The 26,572-nt window shown below is 38.2% G+C and overlaps 1 protein-coding gene across 1 annotated transcript in view; it reads right to left on the bottom strand.

Annotated features, from left to right (window-relative positions):
• Positions 1-1,624: 1,624 nt before the first annotated feature.
• The window catches only part of LOC122356635 (calcium-activated potassium channel subunit alpha-1-like), a 159,468-nt gene continuing 134,520 nt past the window's right edge, over positions 1,625-26,572 (bottom strand). Inside the window, exons 6-17 of the mRNA XM_043255571.1 lie at positions 24,014-24,089; positions 23,096-23,171; positions 22,527-22,697; positions 20,421-20,512; positions 12,342-12,452; positions 11,483-11,588; positions 11,252-11,334; positions 9,958-10,027; positions 9,040-9,195; positions 5,728-5,837; positions 5,236-5,304; positions 1,625-3,444 (exon numbers count right to left, since the gene is read on the bottom strand). Of these exons, the coding sequence (XP_043111506.1) occupies positions 3,309-3,444; positions 5,236-5,304; positions 5,728-5,837; positions 9,040-9,195; positions 9,958-10,027; positions 11,252-11,334; positions 11,483-11,588; positions 12,342-12,452; positions 20,421-20,512; positions 22,527-22,697; positions 23,096-23,171; positions 24,014-24,089 (1,256 nt within the window). The 3' untranslated portion in view covers positions 1,625-3,308. The remainder of the gene's footprint in view (positions 3,445-5,235; positions 5,305-5,727; positions 5,838-9,039; positions 9,196-9,957; positions 10,028-11,251; positions 11,335-11,482; positions 11,589-12,341; positions 12,453-20,420; positions 20,513-22,526; positions 22,698-23,095; positions 23,172-24,013; positions 24,090-26,572) is intronic.

The following is a 26,572-nucleotide window of genomic DNA, read 5'->3' as shown; positions in this document are numbered from 1 at the left end:
AGCATTGCTTGTTTGCTGCCTTGCAAGTGTTTCTTTTTTAGCCTGACATGAGCCTATTATTTTATTTACAATGTGTAACTTAAAACAAAAAGAAAAGAAAAAAAGAGAGACCCAAGAGAAACAACAATATCTGACATGTTACACAACATAGCAGTGCCCTACAAAGTGAAAAGAGTTGGCGGACACTTTCCGTTCAGACATGAGGCGAGGGATGGTCGGGTGTACTTACTTCTCTTGCAGCCACACTTTTTAATCCTTTTGGGATCTGTGATGTCATCATGACATGCTTTGCAGTAGAAAAATGCTCTGAAGAAAGACAGTAAAGAATTGAACATTCTGATTCAAATGTGCCATTCACATTTCAGAATGAAAAATGAAATACAAGAGCAAGTTATTTTGACAACTTTCGGAGATGATTACCTTTTGACCTCTTTGGCATCACTGGCGATAAAGAATCCCAGTGTCCCCTCCTGCATCTTAACGTGATTTCCGGGTTGATCAGAATACTGTTCAGTCAGAAAAAGAGTCATTGTCATCAACATGAAAATCAATCTTGCACATTCAAACGCTCTAATCAAGAGGAATGGTACACGTGGTTTTGGACCTTGTTAAGAAGACTGATGAGAAAACATGCATATACTGCATCAAATTTTGATACTGAAATTGAACTTTAGTACTCATAAAATACTGCAGGAAAGGGACGTGTTCAAAAATACTGCTTAGGCCACTTGGTTTCACACAAATACAGTACAGTACACAACAGAATGACTTGCCCATTTTAATTCTTTTTTTTTTTTATGATGGTCTTAGATTGAATCGTCTAGGTGATGAGATAAAAGAAAGAATTAAAATTGGGGCAGAAACAGTCTAGGCGTTCTGGTGGACAGGCCTTCAGAAACTCATGGTGTGAGGTCTATCACCACACAGAAGCGCAATTTAACTCCTTCTTTAGTGTGGAGGAAAGCAAGGGAATGACCAGCCCACCAAGAGTTCAGGTGCATCCGGGTCTCTGGATCTGCGGCAACAGCATAACTAAGCCAACACAAGCCATGCAGTTTTTCTTGAAGTTGCTACTGCGCAAACAAGAAAGCGGAATTCCAGAAATCATTTCATAAATATTGCTACCATTACATTTCAAGCATCAGCTAATAAGCCATGGTCATTAATTTTATTGTTGTTGTTAAACCAAAGTAAAAATAAGCACTGAGGCAGAGGTTGTGCCACCAATAATCAGCATATGGCACTCTGACAGACTGATATGTACATGTTATTTTATATTTTTATTGAGCAACTTTACTGACTTTTATATATAGGTATGACATACTGCATGCCATATAATCCTGCTATTTTTTCTTATTATTTAAATTATTAATTTTGCAAAATATTATTGTAAATGTTTATTTTTTCTAAAAAATTGCAACAGTCTAAACATCTTTACTGTTTCTTTGTAATGTCGTCTTTTACTGTCAAAATTACACAGCATTTTGCAAAGCTCAGTACAATTGTTCTGGTTAACGCAACCTTTGCTTTGAGTTTTGGCTCCTCGCGATCCCAAGCTACTGTATTGTGAACAAATACCAGTCGCTTTCAAAATTAAGCAAGCCCTGTCAGTGTCTTTTAGGACTTCCCTTGGTGGGCAAGGAATTTTTGATGTTCACGAATCCAATGCCAGATATTTGGGAGAGTCTGGTTTGTAACTGTAGAGGTTCAGCAGTGTAGACAGAGCCACTACTGAACCACTGTATCATTCCCCATTAATTAGACAGAGACGACACAACACAGCCATCAATGGTTGCCGGTTGTTAGGAATCATCAATGAATTGAGTGGTTGCTGCAACACTTAACAAATGCCCAGCCTGACTAGAGCATCAAGGCCAGAGAGCCCAGAAGAAAGGGAAAGGTACATGAAAGACATCCTATTATTCCAAACTCGAAATTGTGGCCAGCATAACTGGCTCTAAAAAATCCATACAGTTTAATAACATTTGATACGTGCAGTCTATCAAAATCCTTTCCTCTGGGCTCGTCAAATAACCACTTAATCAAAAATGAAGGCCAAAAGAGGGGGATTTAATCCATCATAAAGCGGAAGTTGGCTGGTCAGTTAATGAAAACGTCAAAAGCGCTCTGTCTTGCTCGAAATCATTGTGCTGGATTATTTATCACTGAGCTTTACATCTGATTAAATAGCCCCCTTAGCGAGAAGCAGCACATTTGGCATGCCGTTCAGAAGATGAATACAAACAGACTCATTCACTGACATATTCACACACATTGCTCCCCAAATTTGAGATTTTCGCCCCGCTTGACACTAAATCGTACTGAAGCCTAATGCAATGGGCCGCTCTTCGACCGATTGCATGCAAAATGTAGGCTTCCATTCATACCAAACCTCATATTATGGGAAACAAAGCATCACACATCACATGACAGAGCATACGGGCATGCGGTTACTAAAAGCGTCACAATCAAGGGTACGTTTAAAAGAGAGCAGGTGCAGCCACCGCACAGCGGCACGTAGATGCAAACTGTTGCAGTAACTTCTGTGCAGTTGGATTGTTGTATAGAACACCAAACTGACAGGAAGTGACCTCACTTCATAAACATCTACTCAGAGACGCACAGGCATTTGGGGACATGATGAACGTCTGTTCCAGACAAACACTGACAAACAGACTGACTGTTCAGTCACACACACACACTCACACTCAACAGAATCAACATCACACACACACATACACATATATACAAATCACACTCTTTCACACACACACACACACACACACACACACAAAGACACACAAACGCAAATACAGTGTTAAAGTGGTAATGACAGAAAAGGCAAAGATGGTCGCCATGAATAGTGTGGCCTTTACTAACCAATCTGTGTTAAGCGTTTAATACTGTGTGAAGTAAAACTTGCCATATTGGGACACATCAGTTCTTAATGGACATACACTAGTTTTTTTTGATATATAATGCAGCTGTTTTCCTATTAGGTGCATTACGAAATAAGTGGAAAAAAACAAAAAAAAACATGAAGTACTGTTCGCATGGAGAGCACAACGCTGAAAAAGACACGGGCAGAAATGATTTGCAGCTGATGAACACTGAAAAATAATCAAAGAGGGTAAAAAAAAAGGAAAGGAGAAGAGAGGAAGTTGAGAACAAAAACCAGAGATGAATGAACATGGAGTGGATTAACGCTGTTGATGTGTGAACAGCACATACGAAGAAACGAGTGAATCGAACAATAGCAACTACTCTCTCTGCCTGCAAAGAAGTTAGTGCATTAAGCACAAAGAGAATCACAATAAGAGAGATAGCGAGAGATTTTGGCCATTTTTGAGAGGGAGGTGGTACAATATCCTTAAGCTTTTCTCCCACAGTTGATCTAAAGTGTAGAGGGGTGAGATAATGAAGAGGGCATACCGCTTTCTGCTTCTGCAAACAACAAGAAAACATTATAAATCAAACATAGACTTGGAAAAAAGGAGGCGAGGTGTCAGTCATCTGTATCTGCACAGTCAGGAAATGAAAAAAAGTAGAAAAAATTAAAAAGTAGAGGGCAAAACAGTCACTTTTACCATGACAAAACACACTTCAGATTGGTTAACTTGTCCGGCCTACAAAGGAAAAGTTATGGTCTAAATCCCAAAGTGTGCTTCCAAGTTTAGACCAGCCCAGGACACCAAATTGAGAGTTATGCTAAAAGATTATGTTGTGCCCTCTAAACGTTTTGCCATTGTGGGGTATGGCAAAGTTATTAACCAAAGTTTAACAGCCATCCATTACAAAGTAATCAAATTATATGAACTGTATCACACCGAGTGACAGTAAAAAATAACTTTTGTTTTACAGTCGTTGCGTGTTGGCACCGAGAATACTGGACATGAGTGGCACTTTTATGTGATACTGGGGAAAAACGAGGTTCTGTCTTACTTTTTTAGCACGCGATTTAAAAAGAGTGAAAAAAGAAGAAAGCTACTTCATAACTGTTCTAAAGACACAACTCTTTGAGAGACAATATGACAAAACCTGGTAGTGGTGGGCAATATGGGCAAAATCTTATATCGCAGCATGACTCGTTTTTAATATTGTATTGGTATATATTAACCATTAAATATTTTTATTTTACATAACCAGATGTTAAAAATAACCAGAGAACTAAATACTTCACAAGAGAAACAATTCATCTCATTTGATAATTTTAACCATAATTTACATGAAAAAACCTAAACGATCAGATTATTCATATTTAACCATTGCTGAAAAAAAAAAAAGATTCAAAACTATAAAACTAATATTATAAAAAGCACAATTAAGACTCAACTGACTGGATAAGCCACATTGAAATACTAAAATGTGCCAAACAATCATTGGGATTCTGTAGAAAATTCTACATCTGTATAAAAAACTAAAAAAAAAACTAAAACAACAACAAAAAACATATACTAGCCAATATATTTATCTACTGTGAATTAAACAGTGAACACATTTCCAGTGGCCCATGATATATACTATCATACCGCCCATCCCTATTTAAAAAAAAAAAAAAAAAAAAGAAAAAGAAAAAAGGAAGAAGCATAACCAGGTCTTCTGGCTGATATTTCTGTGCGCGTGTTTTCAGGCCAACTTGTGTCCTTAACCACACTCATTAGTACACACTGTGTACACAAAAATGTATTAGTAAGAGTTACAGTGTACAGAAACATTGGAACACAGGTTGTGGATGTGGGAAGGGGTGGTGGGATTTGGCAAAGTCAAAGTTACTGAGACAGAGTACTTCATGTTATTAGTTCCAATGGGTCACTTAACAGAATGCCACAAAAGTGCTATTGATAGAAGGCTCTTTACTCGGAGAGTAAACCCTCATCAATACAGCACAGTGAGTCTGAGCAGATGTCGTGGCTCTTTGGCTTCACAGTGACTCTTACAAACAGTGATCGGCAACTGTGATGCTGTGAGAGTCGAGCTGATGCGAACTTCCTCCAAGAACGTAACATGCTGCTGCCTCAATGAGAGCGATTTCAATTTGAAACCAGATTAGATTACTTGCAGAGAGATTTAATGATGAAAACCTGTCAGCCTTTTCTTACAACATAATATCTAGCAAGTAAAGAAGGATAACTGTACTGTAGGGAGTCTGTAGGACCTAGGAGGGACACAACTGCTTTGTCCCTCTTCGGTCAGTGTATTGTGAATGGTGGAGTTGAAGAGAGAAGGGCAACAAACCTGCTTTCCCTCTGCTCGGACTTGTACTCGACAGCGATCAACAACAACTTGAGCTTCACATAGCACAACCTGAAACGTAAAACAGACATTTAATGTCTAGTAGTCATCAGTCAGCAATTTAAATTCATGAGAAACTGAATTGGCCTTTAAAAACGATTTAATGTTGATCTACTGCGATCAGAAGAGTCTGTTAGCGTGAAATGTCATTGGTTCAAAATCTTGCTTCACATTAAATATAAAATATGCGCCAACTTGCTGTGACTGCGTCACGCAACAGTTTCACATTCAGTGTGAACAAACAAATTGCTTAACACCGAATTGTGTTATACCACATCTGAGCATGTGATAGTTCAGGTTTGCAGTAAATTCTGCAGTATATATAAAAAAAAGGCAAGAATTTATGAGAGCCTTTATGATACTTACAACAGTGTGTTTGTGCAGAGTAATGGCGTGGTGTAAAGCTCCTATGCTTTAGAGCAAAAGCATACTTACTCACAAACTGTAGGAAATGAAAGCCCGACAAAGGCACTGGACAGGTACTCTGTGTACATTTCATTGGCCACTCCTTCCAGATAATACTTCTGCCACGTGTCCTCTTCGATCTGCACAGCGAAAACGGTTGGATTCAGATACACACAGTGAGGAAGCACACCATTTAATTTGATGGAAACTGATAGATAGCAATCAGAACATCTAAACATTACAAAAACGCCTCAAGACAATTATATAGAACCCATAAAACCTTTGTTCATATCAATGGAGATATTTTAATGACATTTTTAGTGATGTTATGTATGTATTAAAAATCTATTTACATACCATAAATATTCACAAACAATAAATATATCATAAGAGAACTTTTTTAATCCAATCTTTCAAAGGAGGCACAATTGTTTTATATTATATAAAAAATTTCGTCTTTTCATAAAATTGTTTGCTTGAACTGATCATTCACATGAATCTCTGGTCAAAGCTCATCAATTATAGTAAGTGAAAAGCCAAATAAGCTTGTTTGATGCACAAAAATCTATGAGGCTTGTTTACCATATCTGATGTAGCCCATGTATGTGTGTTGATGTGAATAAAAGCCTAAATTAATCAGCATTTCATAAAAAGTCATTAGGTCTGCTCAGACAATTTGGATTAAATTGCTTGATGAATATGGATTGATTTTACAATCCCATTATCAACTTTTTCAAGTTTTGGTGTAATGGTTTTCCAGCGGAGTTACTGAAATCTTTGGGTTTCATAAAAAAAGAACCTTATGGGTTTGGAATGACATGAGGTGAAATAAATGACAACTGTTTTTGGGTAAACTATCCATTAACGAACATGTTTTTCCAAAACTATTCAAGTGGAAAAACAGCTCGTTTTCCTGTGCATCAAATTAAATATAACATCTAGCCTGACTAAGGTGGAAAACTACAAAGATGCATTGTGCATCTCGTATCATAAGCCCCATTCGTTCAAAACACAGTTTAAACATGCCAGCTTAACAGCATACTCGTTTGAAGCTGCTCTATCATTTTTTCACACCCGTAACATTTCAACCTTTGTGAGATTTGGAGAATAAAGGCCAGGCATATTCCCGTGTCTGAGCTCACAGCTGGTCTCTTCATCATCCTCTCATTACATGCGTCTCAGGATGTGGAGAGGGTGGGGCTGTGATAAGCAGCGGGGCTATTAGGCAAACACTCTGCCATTAGTCAGCCATCTCGCCCAGCCAACGTCTGTCTGACAGACAGTCAAGAGAGACGCTTTCAAAGCCAGGCCCGACTCCCTTTCCCACTGCCAGTCTAAGAGCACTTGCATTCTGGGCAGGCATCTTTAGGCGGCACTAATGGGTAGAGTTTTGTCATTTAGTCCTAAAGAGATGGCAGCCATTTACCGTTGGCTCCTTAAATTACCCTGCACGTTTGCGCCCTGCCTGTCAGAGCTGATGTAAGTGTTACGGGCGTGTTCCTTCGCACCCACTGAACAATTATTTTCTCCAGTCTCTAGAGAGCCCGATTCAAAAGCCTTCTGCTTACTGCTTTTTTGTTAAACCTGAAGAGACCAGATAAAAGATTCAGGCTGAACGCTCTTGCGGTTTTATTTGTAGCTTAACGGCACAGCACATCTGAGAATTAAAGTTAGAACAACAGGCATAATGCAAATGGGTTTGTGGCTGCGTGAATGTGTCTGTCCTTGGGTTGTGGGTCTCATTAACACCTCTCGGTAACACCCTTCCTGAATGCCCACTGAAATCAGTCAAATCGGCCCTCTCGAACCCCGCTCCTCTAGCAGACAGAACGCCTTACAATCTCACACATTGTCTGTGTTGTCTTATTTGGGGTATCACTGGGCCTAATGTGAAATTCTTGATGGAAACTGACTGAAGATATTTCAGAAGAAAGCCTGTACAAAAACACCTGTGCTGTTTGAGTCTATACACACAAACACAAGAAATGTTAGACTGAGATTTGGTTTTGTTATGGTTTACAATTGAAGTTAAAAGGATTATACGTCATTAATTGCTCAACCTAATATTGTGTTCAAGTTCTGAATACACATTAAGATCTTAAAGATGAATTTTGAGAGCTTTTTGATCCTGCACACACAGTAACACAACTATCACATTCAAGGCCCAAAAAAATGACTAAGGACATCATTTAAATAGTCCATGAAATCAGTGGTTCAACCTGGTTCATCGGTCCATACCTTAATTTGTTTTCTGAAGATAAACAAAGGTCTCACAGGTTTGGAACAATGTGAGGGCGAGTAATTAATGACAGAATTGTAATATTTGGATGAACGATACCTTTAACTTTTTTTTCAGTATTGTTCTGTTTTTTTGTCTCTGTTCATCACATTCATTAAGAGACGACTGACATTTTAAACAAAACTCATACGCTTTCCTCTTCACCCTAACAGATGCCCTGTTTGAGTCATAGAAAGTGTTTTTAGCGTTACCATGGTATTTTCTGTAAGCATGGACATTGGCCTGAGAGGTTAGATGTGTGTTGTGTTATGTTGTGTTGTATGCTGTACTCTGGCATGGGTGGTCTAGGCTGTCTCTCCTCTGCATTTTTATGAGAAGAGTGATGTGCCCTGCAGATGTTTCCGCACATGCCACATTTAAACAGTCATTATAAAGTCATTCCTCATCTCTTTATGACAAGAGAATGCTGCTCTCCATGTCGAAAGCCTACGCAGCCTTGAAAAAAAATCAAAGAGAGAAAAATATAGCCCCTTGCGGATTTTAGAATAAGTTTTACAATCTCTGCGAAATTCTTCAGTCTGATCGCACACTCACGCTCTCTCTTGATCTCATCGTTTTTCCAAAGGGCTCCGTCCAAATCTCAACCACCTGATAATAACCCACCACCTCACTGCAAGCCATTCAGGCCTCAGACCGTTTTATTTAGTGTTTTCTTAAAAAGAGCGATCCGTACGGCTCTGAGCAGTCTGGTTCAGCTGGACGATAAATAAAGATGGCTTTGGGGTGCTGTTCATTGACTATGAAACAGGCACATGGTTCGCATTTCCCTGCTCTATCGGCACGCAGGAGGACAGTAAATTCAGCGAGAGGAAAAACCACTAATTTACATCCTCACTTCCACCATGCCATTGACTCATATAAATTACCTCATAATGGCAGCGGCAATGCTGTGTTGCCGTCCCGAGTAGGTCCCAAATGAGACCGGCAGGCTCAGAAGATGATTTACTCCATACCATAATGGCTCTGGTGATTGAGCTGAAGTGGGGATGGAGGCTGATTCTACTCTATGGGTTTTAGCAAAGCCCAAGACGGGCTGACAGTACCTTGATATATGACCTCATGGAGAAGAGGTTGGCGAGCATGGTGGACAGGCCCTGTGCCAGGCAGCTCTGGGCTATGAAGCCTGCCTTCAGCTCGGCCAGGCAGATCGCATCATCACCCTCCTTCCAGTTCCAGCTGGGAATGTTTAGCAGATGGGCCTGAGGACACACGGGACGAGACAGGGGGAAGTTAACAATGTCCCCTGCTGAGAAGTCTAACAAGTGCAGTAATGAAAACACTAGCAAAAAAAAAAAAAAAAAAAAAGAAAAAGTGAAAATCAATGCAGTTTTTACAGATTAAGGAGAAGTGGGAGATCAAAACTAATTTGTAGCAGGTAAACATGAACTTATTCTATATTATTTTAAGGTTTGAAACGTACATTGGAAAACACTGTCAAAACAAAAGCATGTTACAACAGTCCACGGTCTCTCCTACCTAGTTAGATTACATAAATCTGTCAAACTGATAACGCAAATCTCATAACAGTAGCACGTCACTATTTCATATCTCATTGCTAGCACAGCGGGTTTGCTGACAGTCCTCTAAAACAGTTGTCTACAGCTGACATTCAATTGCTCTCGAGTGAACTGTCCCATGAACAAAAAACATCCATCAAGTCATTAACATCCATCTCCTGTTCCTGCGCTCCCTGGTGAATACAAAGCTGCGTTCATCTAGCTGTAATAGGGGATAAAAATTGAAGGGGGAAAATATGCACTGTATTTGATTCCTGTGAATTTATCAAATTCTTGTTTGTCGTGGACAGCTGAGGGGTCTGTTCTCATATTTTACATGTTTATCTGTCAAATGTCAGTTTTTTTTTTATTACTTTTATAGCCTCTTTATACATTATTTGTATTCCTTCTTTTTAGGTCTTGATCATTTTATTGTTGACAACAACAGAAGAGATCACATCCTACCTTGTTGTGGTACTGCAACATTTGTGTGATTATTCTAATCTTTGGATGGTAGTTCTTGATAGATATTACTCTGCAAAAAGAAAAAGCAGTAATTTACATTTAAAGCCAATATAAAACAGCATTTGCAGGGGGAAAAAAAGGTATATATACATCTTCAACTTGGTTTGTTTTCTTTAGAAGCATGACATTTGTCTTAAAGGTGCATTCAGTAATTAATTAAAAGTAAAATTCTTCAAAGTGTCTTATGTTCACATTTATAAAATTAAAAACAATAGTCAAAACCAATAGTGCTGTAAAATATTACAACTGTAAAATATTAAAAGCGATCATGTTCTGTTGTAAGATACACAAAATAATTTTTTTGTGGAAACTAAATACATTTATTTTTTTAAACATTTAATTTCTTTTTGGCAGTTTAATGCATCCTGGCTAAATCAAACGATTACTTCTTTCGTACTGACCTAAAACATTTGAACGGTAGTATATAAACAACACTTTTGAGAAACATCATTAAAATGATGTACACCCACATGAGATGAAGACATACTCTAGACATATTAATCTTAAGAAAAATCTGTTTTATTCTATCATGGAGCAAGTCTCTCCCTCATGTAAACAAAAACCTACTAAATGCACCTTTAACCTCCAGGAGGACCGTCCCAGAATTCACCATCGTAAGTCACTTTGTATTAAATCAAGCATCTGCTGAATGAATAAAAAGTAAATGAATCTTTCATTTCCATAGAGGAGCCTGTGATATGTAGCGGAACAGTGCGATTTCCCTATGAAATCCAGCCTGGATTTCTCTCCAGTCTCGTAAGAGAGGTGCAGAATTTATTTCCATATTAAGCTGTTCTATAACACATTAGTTCAAGAGAGCACTCCGAGACCTGCCTAAATTAATATTTCATTTTCCAAACAGTCCGGCCTGGGTGCAATTCTGTGCGTTACTCATGGCTAAAGAACATCTCCAGCATGAAAGGAGGAAGGGAAATATGTTTGCCCTCACTTCACACACTTTTTCAGAGCAGTATTACTTGACTCTGTCCCAAAGGAAATTCCTCCTGGCTGCTTTCATCTGTGTCCAGGTAGAACATGTGTGAATCTGACCCGAGATGCCGAGTATCCCATTCACACCTTCCTTTAACAGCACGGGAGGGTGAAAGACATCGGCTTTCAATACATCTTTTTCACAGTAGGATGTCCCTAGTGAATGCATGATGCTGCCCGCTAACATTAAAATAAGATGTGTTCAAATGTGTTGATGGCAAACGCCACCCTTCACCGAACTGACCTCATGATATTAGAAGCATCTTCGGCATCGGGGTCTGCACAGTATTTGTTCGCAAGAATCAAGCAGGCGTCCGCTGACTCGATCTGTACAAGATGAAAAAGAAGAGGTGATGCCTCCGTGTTCAGAACAGCATCAAAACATCTACCAACATCATTATCTACAATCTCTCTACAACTGTGTATCTGTATGCCGATTATTAAATTGTCAGATCAAAGTTTTTTTTAAGGTTACCTTTACTCTTGCTAGATCATGTGGGTTGAGGACCGATCCTTGATAAAATTCCACCTGAGTGAAGTGACGTTTGAACAAGGCTTCCAGCTCAAGATTAGGGGAAATACTAGAGTTTGGGAAAAAAATAAATAAATAAATAAAAAGAAAGTCAGCGTGTTACTAATAAAGAATTTTCATGATGCTTTAAAGGAATAGTTCACCCAAAAAATGAAAATTACCCCGTATTTTCCCCACCCTGACGTCATCCTAGATGTACATGACTTTCTTCTTTCAGACGAGCACAGCCTGAGATTTAAAAAAAAATGTATTCTGGCTTCTTGGCTCGACGTATGACGTTTGATCCATCGTCAGTAGTCAGCCAAGAATCATTTTAAAACTAGAAATATTTTTGTTACAAAAACCCATCGATCTGCTTCAGAGGACGTGGGATAACCCCCCAAAGGCGTACAGCTTAGTTTTACACTGCATGTATTACTGGTCGGATATAGCCGATTTACGGAGCTTCAAAACAATGGCTGGCATCCACGAGCATCACCAAGCTTCTAAGAGCCTGGATACATTTTCTTAAGAATGTGTGTTCGTCTGAAAGAAGAAAGTCATATACACCTAGGATGGCTTCTGGATGAGAAAAATATGCTGTAATTTCCATTTTTTGGGTTATTACTTTAAGTTTACAGAAACTGGCGGCTAACAAAAGAATGCCAAAACAACTTACTGGCTGATCTCTTTGTTATATAAAAACAGGCAACTCTATTTGATTTATGTGTTTTTCTTAGTAACATGCAGTCATTATATTCTTTACGGTGCGGAAAGGCTCCGTCAAGATTATAAAAAGTATTCCAAAGGGAATTGTACTTACTTATGAAGAAAAACAATTTCTACATTGACATCATCCCTGTCCTTGTGTAGGAAGTCTTTAAGGAAGTTGGAAACACTTTCGAGAGTGATATGACCACAGACCACAATGTGCCTGTAAGGGGGAAAATTCAGCTGAAGAGTGCAACATAAAATAAAACTAAACTCTGGCATATCCTAAAAAGGAGCATAAAGTCATAATAACCAAAAATGTCTTGAAAACATTAAATGTTGTGGCTTTCGAATATTTACTGTCTGTTACAGTCATAACAGCACATGTTGCTTTACCTCATATTTATAAACATGGTTTAAAACATTAAACGAAGCGCTTTGAACTTTTCAGGACAAACAAAATCGAATCTTACGTTTTAATGTTGGATTGTCAAATGTTCTTAATAAGCCGTGTCTCTGTAGCCAAACCACCCCTGTGCTAGGACGCATGTTGACATGTACGTCAATGCTAACTGACAAGCATCGGAACCCCTGTCAAAAGCGCTTAAATTGTTTTGGATCTGTGGCTGCCGTGAACTCTAACCGTGACTTCTCGGACAGGCACCGAATGAAAAACTTGCAATATATCAGATGGAACAAACAAACAGACTCAACTGGATTGTTCCAGAGGTCACGGTCTTCTGGGGCTCATTTATTCTGCCTCCATAGTAAGATCTAGTTTCATACTCTAGAGCTGTTCCAAAACCTAGTAGTGAGCCGCCTTGACATCTTTCGGCTTTATCAGCAGCACTCGAACAGCGCTCCTGTGATGTATTAGATAAAGCTAAAGGATACAAAAAATTCGACTAAATGTTGCCGTTGTTTTTACAACAGTACAACAAATAAATTACTTCACATTGAGCAACATACATTTCATATTCAACAGAGTCAGTTGTATATGTTTGCATAGCCAATAAAAATAAACGCTGAACAAGCGATGTACAACAATTATGTTAATAATTAAGTTGGTTGAGTCATTGATTAAATCATTTCATCATTTCTGAATGAATCAATGTTTTTGAACAAATCCATTTTACAGTTATTCTGTGACTTGCACTGTATTTTTAAACAAAACTGTACTTTAAGTAATGGATTCGTGAAAACTCTCATTCTGTTAAATTTCCTCAGAAATAATTTTTTCTTAAATCAGTAGTGTGTAGTCTTTGAACATCAACACTTTAAAATAAGGTTCATAAGTTAACACTGGGTAACAACATTAGTAAACAAACTAAGAATTAACAATACTTCTATACCATTTAATAGTCTTAGTTAAATGGTAAATGTAGCACTACTTAATGCATTATTAAAATCACGTGTTGTGTTTGTTAACATTAGGTAACGCACTGAACTAATGAGCAACAAATAATGAATAGTGTAATGTTTGTTTATGTTAGTTAATACAGTAACAAATGTTAACAAATGACACCTTATTGTAAAGTGTTACTGTTTGAACGAATCTATCGAGTAAAGGATTCAATGACTAAAAAAAGTGTCTCCACCTACTGGCGCAGGAATGTAACCTGCAGAAAGAATCACTGAAAAACCCCCTCAACTGAAGGCTGCGTTTTTAAGCCTTTAAACTATATACCAAGCTACACACTAATGTATTTTAAATTACACACCAAAGTTGTTCTCAAGAGTTTTATCATGTCTGCAATGATCTGAATCGTATAAAAGATTACAGCCCATCATTACTATCTTAACAACTTAATGGCCACTTCTATTACTGTTGCAGAACAATAACAATGCTTTATTTGTCAAGCAGGGCTTCTATGCAACAGGATGTTAAAGAGTTGAGCTTTAGCCATGGGGTTTTATGGATCACTTCACTTCCCATGCTGGATTACTCCAATACTGCTGTGGTCAAAGTCTCAAGAGCTTTAACCACGCACGGTCATCAATCTAAATCTGTCCAAACTAACTCTCTCTTCCCTCAGCAGACATGATGTGCTCATGAGTTTACAAAGAACAGGGGTTGCTGACCTTAATTGTAACTGGGTGTATGTGCCTGTACACTCTCATCTGTAGGAAAGGTGCTTATTTGTGCTCAGATCGAGGGCAAACATTAAGCGGATCTGTTTGCCGGAGGGACGCAAAGGGAGGCTTTATGGGTACAGTGTCTGGATGCTATCACACATAATGATCTTCACAGATCTGGCCTCTTGTATTTAATGAGTGGTAGTAATTGCACGCATGACTGTCCTGGGATGAGAAGACTCTGTTGAGTTGATGGCTTGGTGTAAAGCCAACGGTGTCTGGCAAAGGGTGGCTTGATGAGAGACACATTATTCATGTTTTCCAATTTCAAAAATACCCGTTTGAGAGCTTTAGTTAAAGAAGAGTTTTGGATGACAATGCTCTCACTTTCTCGCTTTCTCTGGCATAGATACAAATACACTCTGTCTCTCGGCTTATGTCAGACATCTTGTCTCCATGTTTGGATGAGCTATCAGTGGTGCGTGACTGAGCTACTGATTGTGTTTCACCACTGCGGGGTGTTTAGCTTTTTTTCTCCCCACTTCAAGTTTATGGTACCGGCAATGAAAGCAATACAAGATGTATAGCCACACAAAAGAGTATCAGAAAAGACTAAGGTCATTACGGGATGCTTAAACGTTGATAACTATTTCTGTGCTTGCATTAAAGTGCACTCAGTAATACATAAGGTCAGTAAAACCCCAAATGAACTTTTGTGAACTTTTTATTCACTAATGAAATCTAAAAATTAAATAAAATTATAATAATAATAATAATATAATAATAGCAATATTAACATATTCAACAAAAATATTAATATTGAACAGAACAACTGATACATGGCAGCAGTTGTTTTTTTGTTTTTTTTAAGTGCCTTATAACAAGAAAGTGATAAAGTTAGCATTTAGCTGGTCATGTGATGTTAATATGAGCCTTCATGAGGCCTACTGATAAGAGTCTTTAACCTGAACGTACATCAAACATTTTACTCTAATTACTGAGTGCGCCTTTAAAGAAGACCTTGAAAATGGAAAACATGAATGCTTTTCATTTATTTGTCTGTTGACATTTCTGGCACTCTATTTAAAACTTCTTTATGACTGTATAATCACACTAATGCTCAAAAACTGAAAAATTATATATATATAAAAACTGATTAAAAATAGTATAAATAATTTGTATGAAAACCTCCCGCAGCATTTTATAAAGAACAAAAACTATTGCTTAAATATCGGTGGAAAACACAACTTAAAATCTACACACTTAAGATGTCTTCAACTTAAAGTACACACACTAACAACACTATACTGTAAACAACACACAGTGAAGAGAACACTTGGGCTACAACACAATGTTACGTACTATAAGGTGAAATCAAACAAAACATGTGCACAAACTGAGCAAGCAAATGCAGAAGGGCAGTTACCCAGCATGCACTGTGAATCATGCCAAATAAAAGCACCAAAAATATGGAAATCATAACCAAGATTTAAAAGAAATTAAAAACATCAAGCTCGAACATCAGCCTCAGCAGCGAAACCATTGATACTGCTCTAATCCTTAAACCGAGTCGAACGAAAAGTGTCCGGTCTGTTTCTGTGCTCGTCACAGACTTTTATAATCAACAATGTTTTAGAGAAAGCTGTGTCCAAATGATAGCTGTGAGGAGAACGTCGTGTGATGAAAGAGGTGTATGCCCGCTCTTGACTTCAAACTAAGAGAGAACAGAGCTCGAGATGGACCACATGTGTAATCCACATGGGCTAGGGCTCCATCATCATTACAATAAACAACTTGATGCAGGGGGACAATAATGAATTTAATTTGGCAACTCTTTAGCCAATAACACCTCCTTAGACTACAGTAATTATTCAAAACACTCCATTATGTCATATCTGACTGCAATTTCCCTACATATGCTTTAAAGCTGAGTCTTGCTCAGAAATAGCCAGATATTCAAAGCGTCTAGGTATCAAATGTAAAAAAGTTAGTTATTGGTTACTGTGGTGGCTAACTGCTGCACATCTGAAGAATGGGTCTGTTTTAATCGCTCTCGTGTGGTTTGTTTTATATTGTCTACTTATTTAGACTACCTGCATTTTCACAAATTAAACTGTAGGAAGTATGAACACACAAATAAATGATTGACACTAAAGAGGTTAAAGCAGCGCTTATGGCTAGTCAGTGTGGTTTGTGATGGGCACAAATGTTTGGATAACCAAAAATATAGTTTTTCTAGGACCCAGTTCTGTGAAGGGAAATAGCATACCCAATTTCTATCAAAGCTTTGTATAAAGATACATTCTAGGCTTTACAGAGACATCGCATATTTAGGCGTTATGAACTGTTATATGATCAATACTTTTGATAATATTCAAACAATTTTGTTGCAATTAAGCATGATTTCTATGAAACGTGCAGTTTCACAAAATCAGGAACATCCATTTTTGTACATATTTATAATTATTTCTGGTATTATAAAACCAGAAAGTAAACATTACATGAACAAAGAAATATTTGAGAACTAGATATGTTAACTGTTATGTTAATAGTATTTGTATTGCATTAATACTTTAATTAATTTTATATATTTTTTTATTTGTTTGAAATATAATTTTATGTGCCTGTCATTTTATTTATTTATTTTTTATCTACCTACTTATTTTACATTTAAAACATTTGTTCTTCAATGCCTATTCTGGTAAAAAAAAAAAAAAAAAAAGACAAACTTTATATTTTCATTTATTTGTGATTTGATGTATTTTCCTTAATTTACACTAAAACATTCTTTTGATCTGTTTTTTTAATATATAAACCTGTATTGGGTTATACATGCAAGATCCTGTTATATTTCATCACTCTATCTAGCAGGACAATGCGGTAAGCTGTCCAACCTCACAGACTATACATCAGACTGTCAGCTATGCATGAATAGTTCTCAACGCACACCTAAGCTAAAGTCAGAGATCCAGATGACTGAACTCCTATTGATCTCTCTCATTTTAATGAGTTGCGAGAGGCATATCAGTAATGGCATTTCTATATGCCATTCCGTCCTCTTTTCAACTCTTATTCCATGCGTGCGGATGCCAACACAGGCCTGGTCTGTGGGGGCAAGCGGTGCCGGCTCCACGTTCTTGGTGTGGCTTCGATTCTGGAGAGAAGCTCAGAGGCGGCGTATGAGCTCAGAGTTCACTCAGGGTTTATGTCAGTTTCGGCAGCTCTCTAATGGAAACCACAGAGACCCCGACCTGATCCAACAGAACGCTGCTCTATATTACAGTCATAGATCCAGATCTGCGTTCCTGTTCTGATGGTTAAACGCTACGCTGAACACATGCTGACATCAACGGCCATCACAGACCTGTCTGTTGCACGGTTTCAATAGCAGAGGTTACACTTTAAACTGCTGCTAGCCTCGGTACAGCTCAAATAATTAAATAAATACATAAATAAATATTACCAAAAAGCTTATGGCCTCTAAAAAAAACATTTCAAGCTGTTGAGAAATTGCAGAATTACTTGATAAAGATTTAAGAAGGTTGTTAAAAAACAGTTCAGTATACCAAAAGCACACTTTTAACAAAGATACGGGCTTAAAGAGACTGTTTAGTATGATACGATTAAAGTTACACACTACTAGTTAAGGGTTTGTGGTCAGTAACATGTAAAAAAAAAAAAAAAAATGCTTAAGGCTGTATATATGTTAAAAAATACTGTACAAAATTATATTATAATATTATAATTTCAAATGACCGTTTTCTATTTTAATACATTGTTTCATGTACTTTATTTCTGGGATATTGCTCCTGACTTCAGAGTCATATGATTCTTCAGAAATCATTATGCTGAGTTGCTGCTCAAGAAACATTTCTTATGCTGAATACTGAAAACCGTTACATTGCTTAACTATAACTTTTTCTTTTTTTTCAAGATCAAGATAAATTAGAATTTATTGTTGAATGAACTGTTTTGCAACAATACATATTAAATTGTCACTTACAGGTATTAATTTAATGCATCCTTTCTGAAGAAAAATTTATTTCTTTAAAAAAAATCTTATCGCCCCAAAACTTTTGTCTTTTATAGTATACATTGTCCGTCACAAACCACACTGATCATAAACATAAAAGTTTCATTAATAATAAATTCTGTAATTGTTTGAAAAATGTTATGTCATCTAGTCTTTACACACTTGGTTCAATCAAACAATTAAACCTTTTTGCACATTAGACTTATAAATATAATTTTACTGTCATATTTACTGTCAAAGCCACAATCTGGAACCCTTTTAGCAATGTAGCAAAGGGATGAAAGTGACTGCATATTCAATATCCTTACTAAAAAAAATTAAATAAAACGAGGAATAGGAAGAAAAAAAAGATTCTGGTTTTAGTGCCGCACTGTTGTTCCGACAAATGTGATGAGAATAGAGTTAGACTACATTTAAAATTGTCCATACTTCTTTGTTTTAAAGTCAAGCTAAACTCTACGCAGAAAATTATTACAATCAGCGTTTATGCATCATTTATGCAGCCTCCGGCGTTTATTCATATACACCTACTCATGAACTTGAAAAATTTGCTCTTGGACATTTGTGAGTTTATGCAGAATTACACTCTAAATGTATGCATTTTGCACCAGCCTGAGCTTGTCGGAAATGTGCTGACAGTGGAAATAAATACCCCGACACATTTATTTCGAGGTGTCGTGATGTGTCCGTTCATGAGCACACAGTCCCATGCATATTTAAACAATAAGGCGAAGCCTGGTGCCTGTCTTTCTGCTCGGCCAGAGAGCTGGAGCCTACTGTAATTGCAACCAGATGCATGCATAGCCAGAGAGAAAGAAAGTGAGAGAAGGAGAGAGGCTCAGCTCTTTTGACAAGGCCTTCTCTCAACACCAGACTGCGAATCCAAACGTGGGGCTGAGGCCAAACATAACATTTCATCAATCTTGTTTCACTGACAGCGAAACGGCATCAAACAAAGGGGCTCTTAATGGCTTTCTCCCGGCTTAGTATTTGCCCTCAAATTCAGATGATGAAAGCCGGACGTGACCGTGGGCCTGTTTCACGCTGCGAAATGGGTTGGGAAAGAGCGCACTCGAGAGAGAGAGAGAGATAGAGGGGGCTCTGGAACGTAAACGCGAGTGTTCGGGAGAATCGCTGTGCTGATGACAGGGCCGTGTTTGAGCCAGAAACGAGTGAGTAAGGGGGGGGGGGATTCAAAATATCCACATTCACATTCAGGGGTCATCTTTGAAAAGGAAAAGAAAAAACGGGACATGGTAAAAGTACCAAGCGGGGCCAAAAAGCAAGCCAATTGCAATGGAGCAGCTCCAGTGCGAGAGCTGAGGCATCCAGGCATTCAGGGTGTGCGCTGACTGAAGATCAGGGCCAGAGTCATGTCACACAGAGATGAGGTGAAGGGCCAGCAGTGACGCACAGCCAGAGAGGCTTTTCTCACTGCAGCATGCAAACTAAAAAGCCAACAGACGTCCATTCTCAGAGAGCATGCGAGAGATGGGTCAAGCGTGATGAGCAGAACTCAGATGAACAGAAAACTGAAACAAACACAAGACAATGATGACACTAAGTGAACAGCGTTTTTTTTTTTTTTTTTTTATAAACTAGTGATCTTCTATCATTCACTGTGCTCTTCAAAAGCAAAACAAACACTGATTCTACGGCAGCACATAACGGATGGAAAAGCAACAATAGTCAGTGTAATGAAATTAAAATGCAGCAGATGCATTACAGAAAGAAGCCACGGACACAGAGCAAAGGGCATGGACATGTGGCTTCGATGGCTAAGGTCTCCAGTCACAGTGTGACATTCATTAAATCCTATCATTTTTTTGTCTCGCTAACCCCTCTCTATCTGAGATGGGGCGTGTGAAATCACACAACCACACCTGGTTCTGGATTTTGACTTACTTTCTGCCTCGTGTCGAGTTATAACTCCCTCCGTATTTCTTCCGATTAAGGATGAGAGCAGCAATTTCTGGCACGTAGCGAGCAAACATGGCCTACATGCATGGAACAGAAAAGAAAAGTGCATGCAAAGAGGGGTTCTGCTGTGACCAAAGCCACAGAGGCACCTGGAATACTTACTTTCTGCCATTTACCGCACTATAGGAACCACCATATTTCTTGCGGTTTCCTATTAACTCTATGATTTCAGGGACGTAGCTGGCAAACATGGCCTAAGGAGAAGATAGGAGACAGAAGCAGAGGCTAAAAAGAGTGCATGGAGAGACTCGTCCGACTCTGGACTTTTTTTTTTTTTTTGTTTGTTTGTTTTTCCCCAACCAGAAATTGACATGTGTTTGCTCCAAAAACAAAACGACGTATCTTGGTAATGTCTTTTATGTTTTTAATTCAAATAATATAAATAAATATACAATTATTCATATCATGTAGTATTATTACATAATATAAATATGTATATTTTATTTTTTTATATATATAAAAATGTCCATTGTGCTTTTGAAAATATCTGAAAAAAACTCAAATTGAGGGGAAAATTTAACATTGGGAAAAAAAGGCCTGCTTTGGAGATACTCCACTGATTTGGAGACGATTAAAAAAAAAAAAAAAAAAAAATGTAAAAAAAAAAAGTCTTTCGTGCCGCCCATCTGTATTTTCTCTGACAGCACAAAAAATGTCTTCTTAGAAGCAAGAGAAAGAAAAAAAACCTACATGCCATGTTTTGTCCAACAAACACTAATGCAGTGGCAAGTAGATTTGAATAGTCCAGCCTGATCGCCCACAGCTGCAAAGCACATTAAGACTCATTAGTGTGCTTCAAATGAGCTGGATGCACTTTGCAAGATTGCAGCCTTGACAAAGTTCTGTTTTATCTCCACGCTATGCGTGTTACTAGGGATCTTAATCCCCGAGTTGTCAGCCTGACCTCCCGAAGAGAGTTGTGAGAGGTTCCTCACCTCTCTCTAGGGCCCTGATGAATTATGACATCTGCCTGATCAGATCTGACGGTTTACAACATTTCCATACTGAAGTCATTAATTGAACACCTGATATAAAGCAGAGCAGTGATTATTTCCAGCCCTCCTCGAAAAACAAAAAGAAATAGCAGATTGCTATGGAAACTTCTGGACAGCTGGAACTTTGTGTGTCCGGTGAAAGAACTGAAGAGCATCTGTCCTGCATTACGTCTACATAAGCTTCACATGAGACCTTCTGAATGCCTGTGAATGATCTATACCTTGATCTTGAGTCTGTCAACCACCTAAACACTACGGCTGGGCAATACATACAGATTCTTGAATCAGAATATTTTTACGAATCATTTCATTGAATTTTTAACCGTTTCTATGAAAGAGTTTCAAAAATTACATCATTCAAAAATTATTCACTTTAAATGTGACCCGGTCTACAAAAACAGTGATAAGGGTCAATTTGAGATTAATACAAACAAACAAGCTTGAATAAATAAGCTTTACATTGATGTATGGTTCATTAGGATAGGACAATATTTGGCTGACTTGAAATAATTTTGATGACAAAATATAATACTGATAATAAATTGCCATTTAAAAAAATGTAACCAAAATCGTCCCTAAAGAACATACACATCTAGTCTTTTATCCGTGTTATTTTTTATGTACGTTTTCCAGTATTGTCATCTGAAGTTGCAAATACACTTATAAGAGTGCTCATGGCTGCTGTTGCTATGGTGACGCTCAAGCAAGACTATGGGCCATCCGACTGCCACTGTGTTTGTTGGAATTCGGGGAGGGAAACAGAAGGATGGGATCTCCTGAAACCGCAAAACTGTTTTAAGAGAATATCAACAACATTATCGTCAAAATACATTTCTTTAAAACTCTACTTTCAATGCAATAAACATAATGAGGGATAGTGTCGTACAGCATTTACATAAAGTTGCAAAATGCATTTACATTTAATCTTAACTCGGGCTGTAATGATCAAACAGGGTAATGGATCTTAACGGCAGGGGAGTAAACGTTACAAAGACAATGGACATATACAATATGGTAAAAAACGGTGTTATCGTTTGGGCTGTCATGAAGACTGTGGTATGGTAAAAACAGCGTTATATTTGTGGAAAGACGACGAGTTATGAAAGTGTCAAATCACAGGAGTTCTGCATGATTTTTTTTTTTACATGGTAGTTGTTCGCGTTGGGGAAGGGGAAGGGTGCAGGAGTGCCAACGAGAGGAAAAGTGATTTTACCAGACCACCGAGAATGAAGAAGACCATGAAAAGGCGTCCAAGAGTGGTTCTTGCATAGACGTCTCCATATCCCACCGTGGACATAGTGACCATTAATAAGTACACACATTCCCAATATGAGAGCGGTTGAGAGTTTTGGAAGTTTTCCCATGGATCCCCTGAGTTTTCCACCTGCCGGGGGGGGGGAGGAGAGCGAAGAGGAAATTACTGACAGATCCAAACACGATCCTCTACAGCCATCTACTGTCCATACAGAAAACCACAAGGATGAATCGTGAGAGCGACCAAACTGAGGATTTAGTGGCGATCAGAGTCTCTGCTGCCATCTAGTGGCACAGATGTCCTCTGGCGCATCCTGATTAAAACAAAACAAAAAACAAAAACACGAAAAAAAGAACCACAGAACACCGAACCTTCAGATGAACTACAACACAAACCACATACGCCACAAAGGGACAGACGTGACGCTCGCTTAGGAGCTTTTCTCCTCCCACGAATCAGCATGTGCTCTCCTTTCTGTGTCATTTCTCCAGGGCATGGGGAGAGAGCGTGTGTGTTTATTAACTCACCAGATGAATGAATCCTGCAGCAGTGAGCCATGTGCTTATGAAGATGGAACACAGGTTCACCAGCTTGATGGAATTACTGTGAGAGACGAGAGTTACATCACACCTCTCAAAGTGAAACGCATCACACTGACGTACAGATCAGTCAGTCATCTACTGAGCCCAACACACACACACACACGAGCGATGCCTTGCCTTGACACTGCTCGCTGGGAGTGAACACACAGGTTATCAGCAAACAATTCAGAAGGTGACCGACGCGCATTGGAGCTAAAAAAAAAAGCATTTACACCGGCGCTTTCTAACTCATGTCGCCGCGCAAATGCAAATCATTTCCGATTACCGGCAAATCATCATCGATGCGAACGCCCTTCCTACTATAGCAGCCAATGAGAGAAAATACCTTCGGTGCAAATGTAACGTCCTGTTGACAGCCGTGTCAGTTCGGGGTGATATATCTAAGCAATTTCTCCGACTGAAAAACGAGACGGCAGCTAAAATAAATGAAACGTCCAGCGGTTTTACAACCACTGAGTTGGGTGCTGACTGCTTTTTCTCCAATTCCTTTCTGATTCATTGACATATTTACGAAACGCCACCGAGGTGTCAGGAGGCGCTCATCTGTCATGTGTGCGACTGCCTGCCAGAGGAGGAATCAATCAGAGGCCTGTCTGCTTCACACTCCTGCATTCATCAGGCTGGAGGGCGGCCCTGTTCTCTTACCTACAGCATGCTAAACGCACACGTAAGACATTCTGCTCAGCTACGAGCCCTGCAGACTTCTGGGTCAAAGCCGCAGGGGTGCGTGGAAAGCGATGGAAGGGACGCCGGAGACTCCTAAGGAGCCGTGTGTGGTGATGCCAGCGGAGGGGAGCTTTTGAAACTGAGTGAGAGAGGTGCGTAATATGTCGTCGGCCTTACCTTGTTTTTAAGATATTCAAAAACTGTAAAATTTCTGAGAACTGTATCAATCTCAAGGCTCTTAGAAACCTCAGACCTGCGGGAGAAAAGAGAAAAACAGACGAGAATCGATTAAAAAGGATCAACAAGATTGCTGCATATTAGATACTACGTTCAATGTATTTTTTTTATTTTTAAGAGCTCATAATTGGTAACAACAGGCATTGCAAGCTCAGTTTTCTTTCTTGCTCCGATACATTTAAGACCAGTTGTTTTTGGCTTTAGTTTTAATTTTGCACCATAGCCATGAACTAATAAGTGTATTTTAAAAAGTATTATTTAAAAGTATTTAAAAAAACTCACACTTCATATGTATAGCTGCTTAAGGTTTTTTGTTTTGTTACAAATAGGAGGATTTCCTCAAAGTTACGAAAAGTCACAGTAATTAATATTTAATAATCATGATATTTTGTGTTAAATATAGTATGTGAAACATTACAGTATGCAATAAATGCAGTTGAAAACATCAATCAGTATTAACCTGCTTCAGTGGTCATAACACACATTTATTAACATATTACTAATACTAATTTACTAGCACTAATTTTATTATAATGGCATTCAATTTTGTGAAGCTCAATCAAATAATGAGTCACATTTTTATTTTTTTTTCCTCCAAGTGGATTTATATTCCATGGACTGTACTCAGTTTCAAGTTCTGCACAAATACAGCAGCTCCTTCAGATATTTTTATGCAGTGTGCACATACTACTTTAAGACAGCTTATTTATAACATTTCCAATTACAATTTCCATGACAATTAAGATTTTAAGCAAAACTTATTAAGTAGAAAAAAATGTTTTCTCATACCTTTTGAAATATACACAGTACTCAACAAGTCTAGTGAAATTCAACCGTGTAAAAAAATAATGTCACATTTTTTCATCAAATATTAAGCATGCATTATTTAAGCTTCAAGCAGAGAAAGAAGAAGAACCATGGAACAATCAGACATTTGTGTGTGTGTGTGTGCGTGTGAAGGCGAGAGATGTAGGTGCTGAAATGAGCGCATCAGGAAGCAGATTAGAGAACAATATCACCAGCTTCAGCAGACTTCTTACATAAACAGCATTTTCCTGCCTTCAGCCCCAAAAACATCATCAATTCAGAAACACATCATCTTAGCATTGCTGCGGTTCTTTCAAAAATGAACCAAAAAGCTTCCTGACGCTATTCACAAGTCTCTCTTTTTTACTACTTGAGTTTGATGTTATCTTCAGCAATAGGAAACTTTAATAAACTCTTCTTGCACACTGTAAACAAGAGAAAAATGACAACTGCACAGTTTCTGCAAATAGTCTTGAACTAACACTAAGTTTCCAAGAAAGGACGTCTTACCCCAGTTAGACAGTACATTGAGGCAGTAAAAAAGAGAGCTCTGGCTGTCACTCTCTTTGGTGTCTCCTATCTGGCCTGGGCCCAACTTCACACGGTAACCATTCTGAAACAGGTCAGCACACGACTTTTTGCGCCGGCGGCTCTCTTGAACGGTTTCTGTGACCAGCGCCCCTGGGCCCGAAACACTAGCAGCTTGCTGGAGATCATGATTCTCTGATCCTACTCCTTTCTAAGTTGAGAAACGCAGATTGTGATGTTTCCACAGAACTTCAAAGATGTGCAACTTCAACTGTACTTGATCAAAAAAAACCCTAATTTGCTCCAAGATATAATGTTTTCGTAGGCATGAACATCAGAATGCATCCAGAAGACTGTTTAACGATACTAACAACCCTTGGGTCCTAGACGGTGACACCTGCCATTGGCTGAAAACGCTGATTGAAGCCACAATCTCTGACGTATTTGGTCTGATCTTTTCAGTATTAAACTCCCACGCATGTATCTTCCCCCTGACCCCTTCTCTGCTTTAGTGAGGTGACAAGCTTTTGTATAAACTAAACCTTTCTAGGATTTAAAATGAAAAGAAGAATAAAAAATCCTGAATTAATCACAGGGTTGTACTAGCAGTGATGTTTTCTCATGCTTTTTTAAACTGATAACTGTAATGCCATAAAGTAAGACTGTTATGTTAGATTATGAGATTATACATTTTATAGCAATAATTGCTTTCTAAATTAAGTGCAGTAATCCTGCTGTTGAGCTCATCTGTATTCACTGTACTTCATAGGTGTCTTCCTGATATTGTCACGCTGTGTTTCCTTCCTGTGTTCAAAACCAAAGATGTGCTCCAAAACCTAGGGAACTGTTTGCTTAGACAGCACTTTAAAGAGACAAAAAGAAAAAAAATTATTTAGTCATCATTAGTTTAGAACCTGAATGACTTTCATTCTTCTGTGGACCACAATAGAAGTTACTCTAAATAACGTTGATAACCAAAAGATTTGGTGACCACTGAGATGGTCATTAAAAAATCTTTTTAATGTTCAGCAGAAGAAAGTAAATCATGCAGGTTTGATAAATCATGACCTAATATTTATGTTTGAGTGAACGGGAATGTTTCAAAAGTTGTTAACATTATATTCTCTATAATATTTATTTGACAACAGACAGTATCACATGTAT

The sequence above is a fragment of the Puntigrus tetrazona genome, chromosome 13, assembly GCF_018831695.1.
Source record: "Puntigrus tetrazona isolate hp1 chromosome 13, ASM1883169v1, whole genome shotgun sequence".
Lineage (NCBI taxonomy): Eukaryota > Metazoa > Chordata > Actinopteri > Cypriniformes > Cyprinidae > Puntigrus > Puntigrus tetrazona.
The sequence above is the reverse complement of the archived record's forward strand: the minus strand, read 5'-3'. Positions and strand labels throughout refer to the sequence as shown.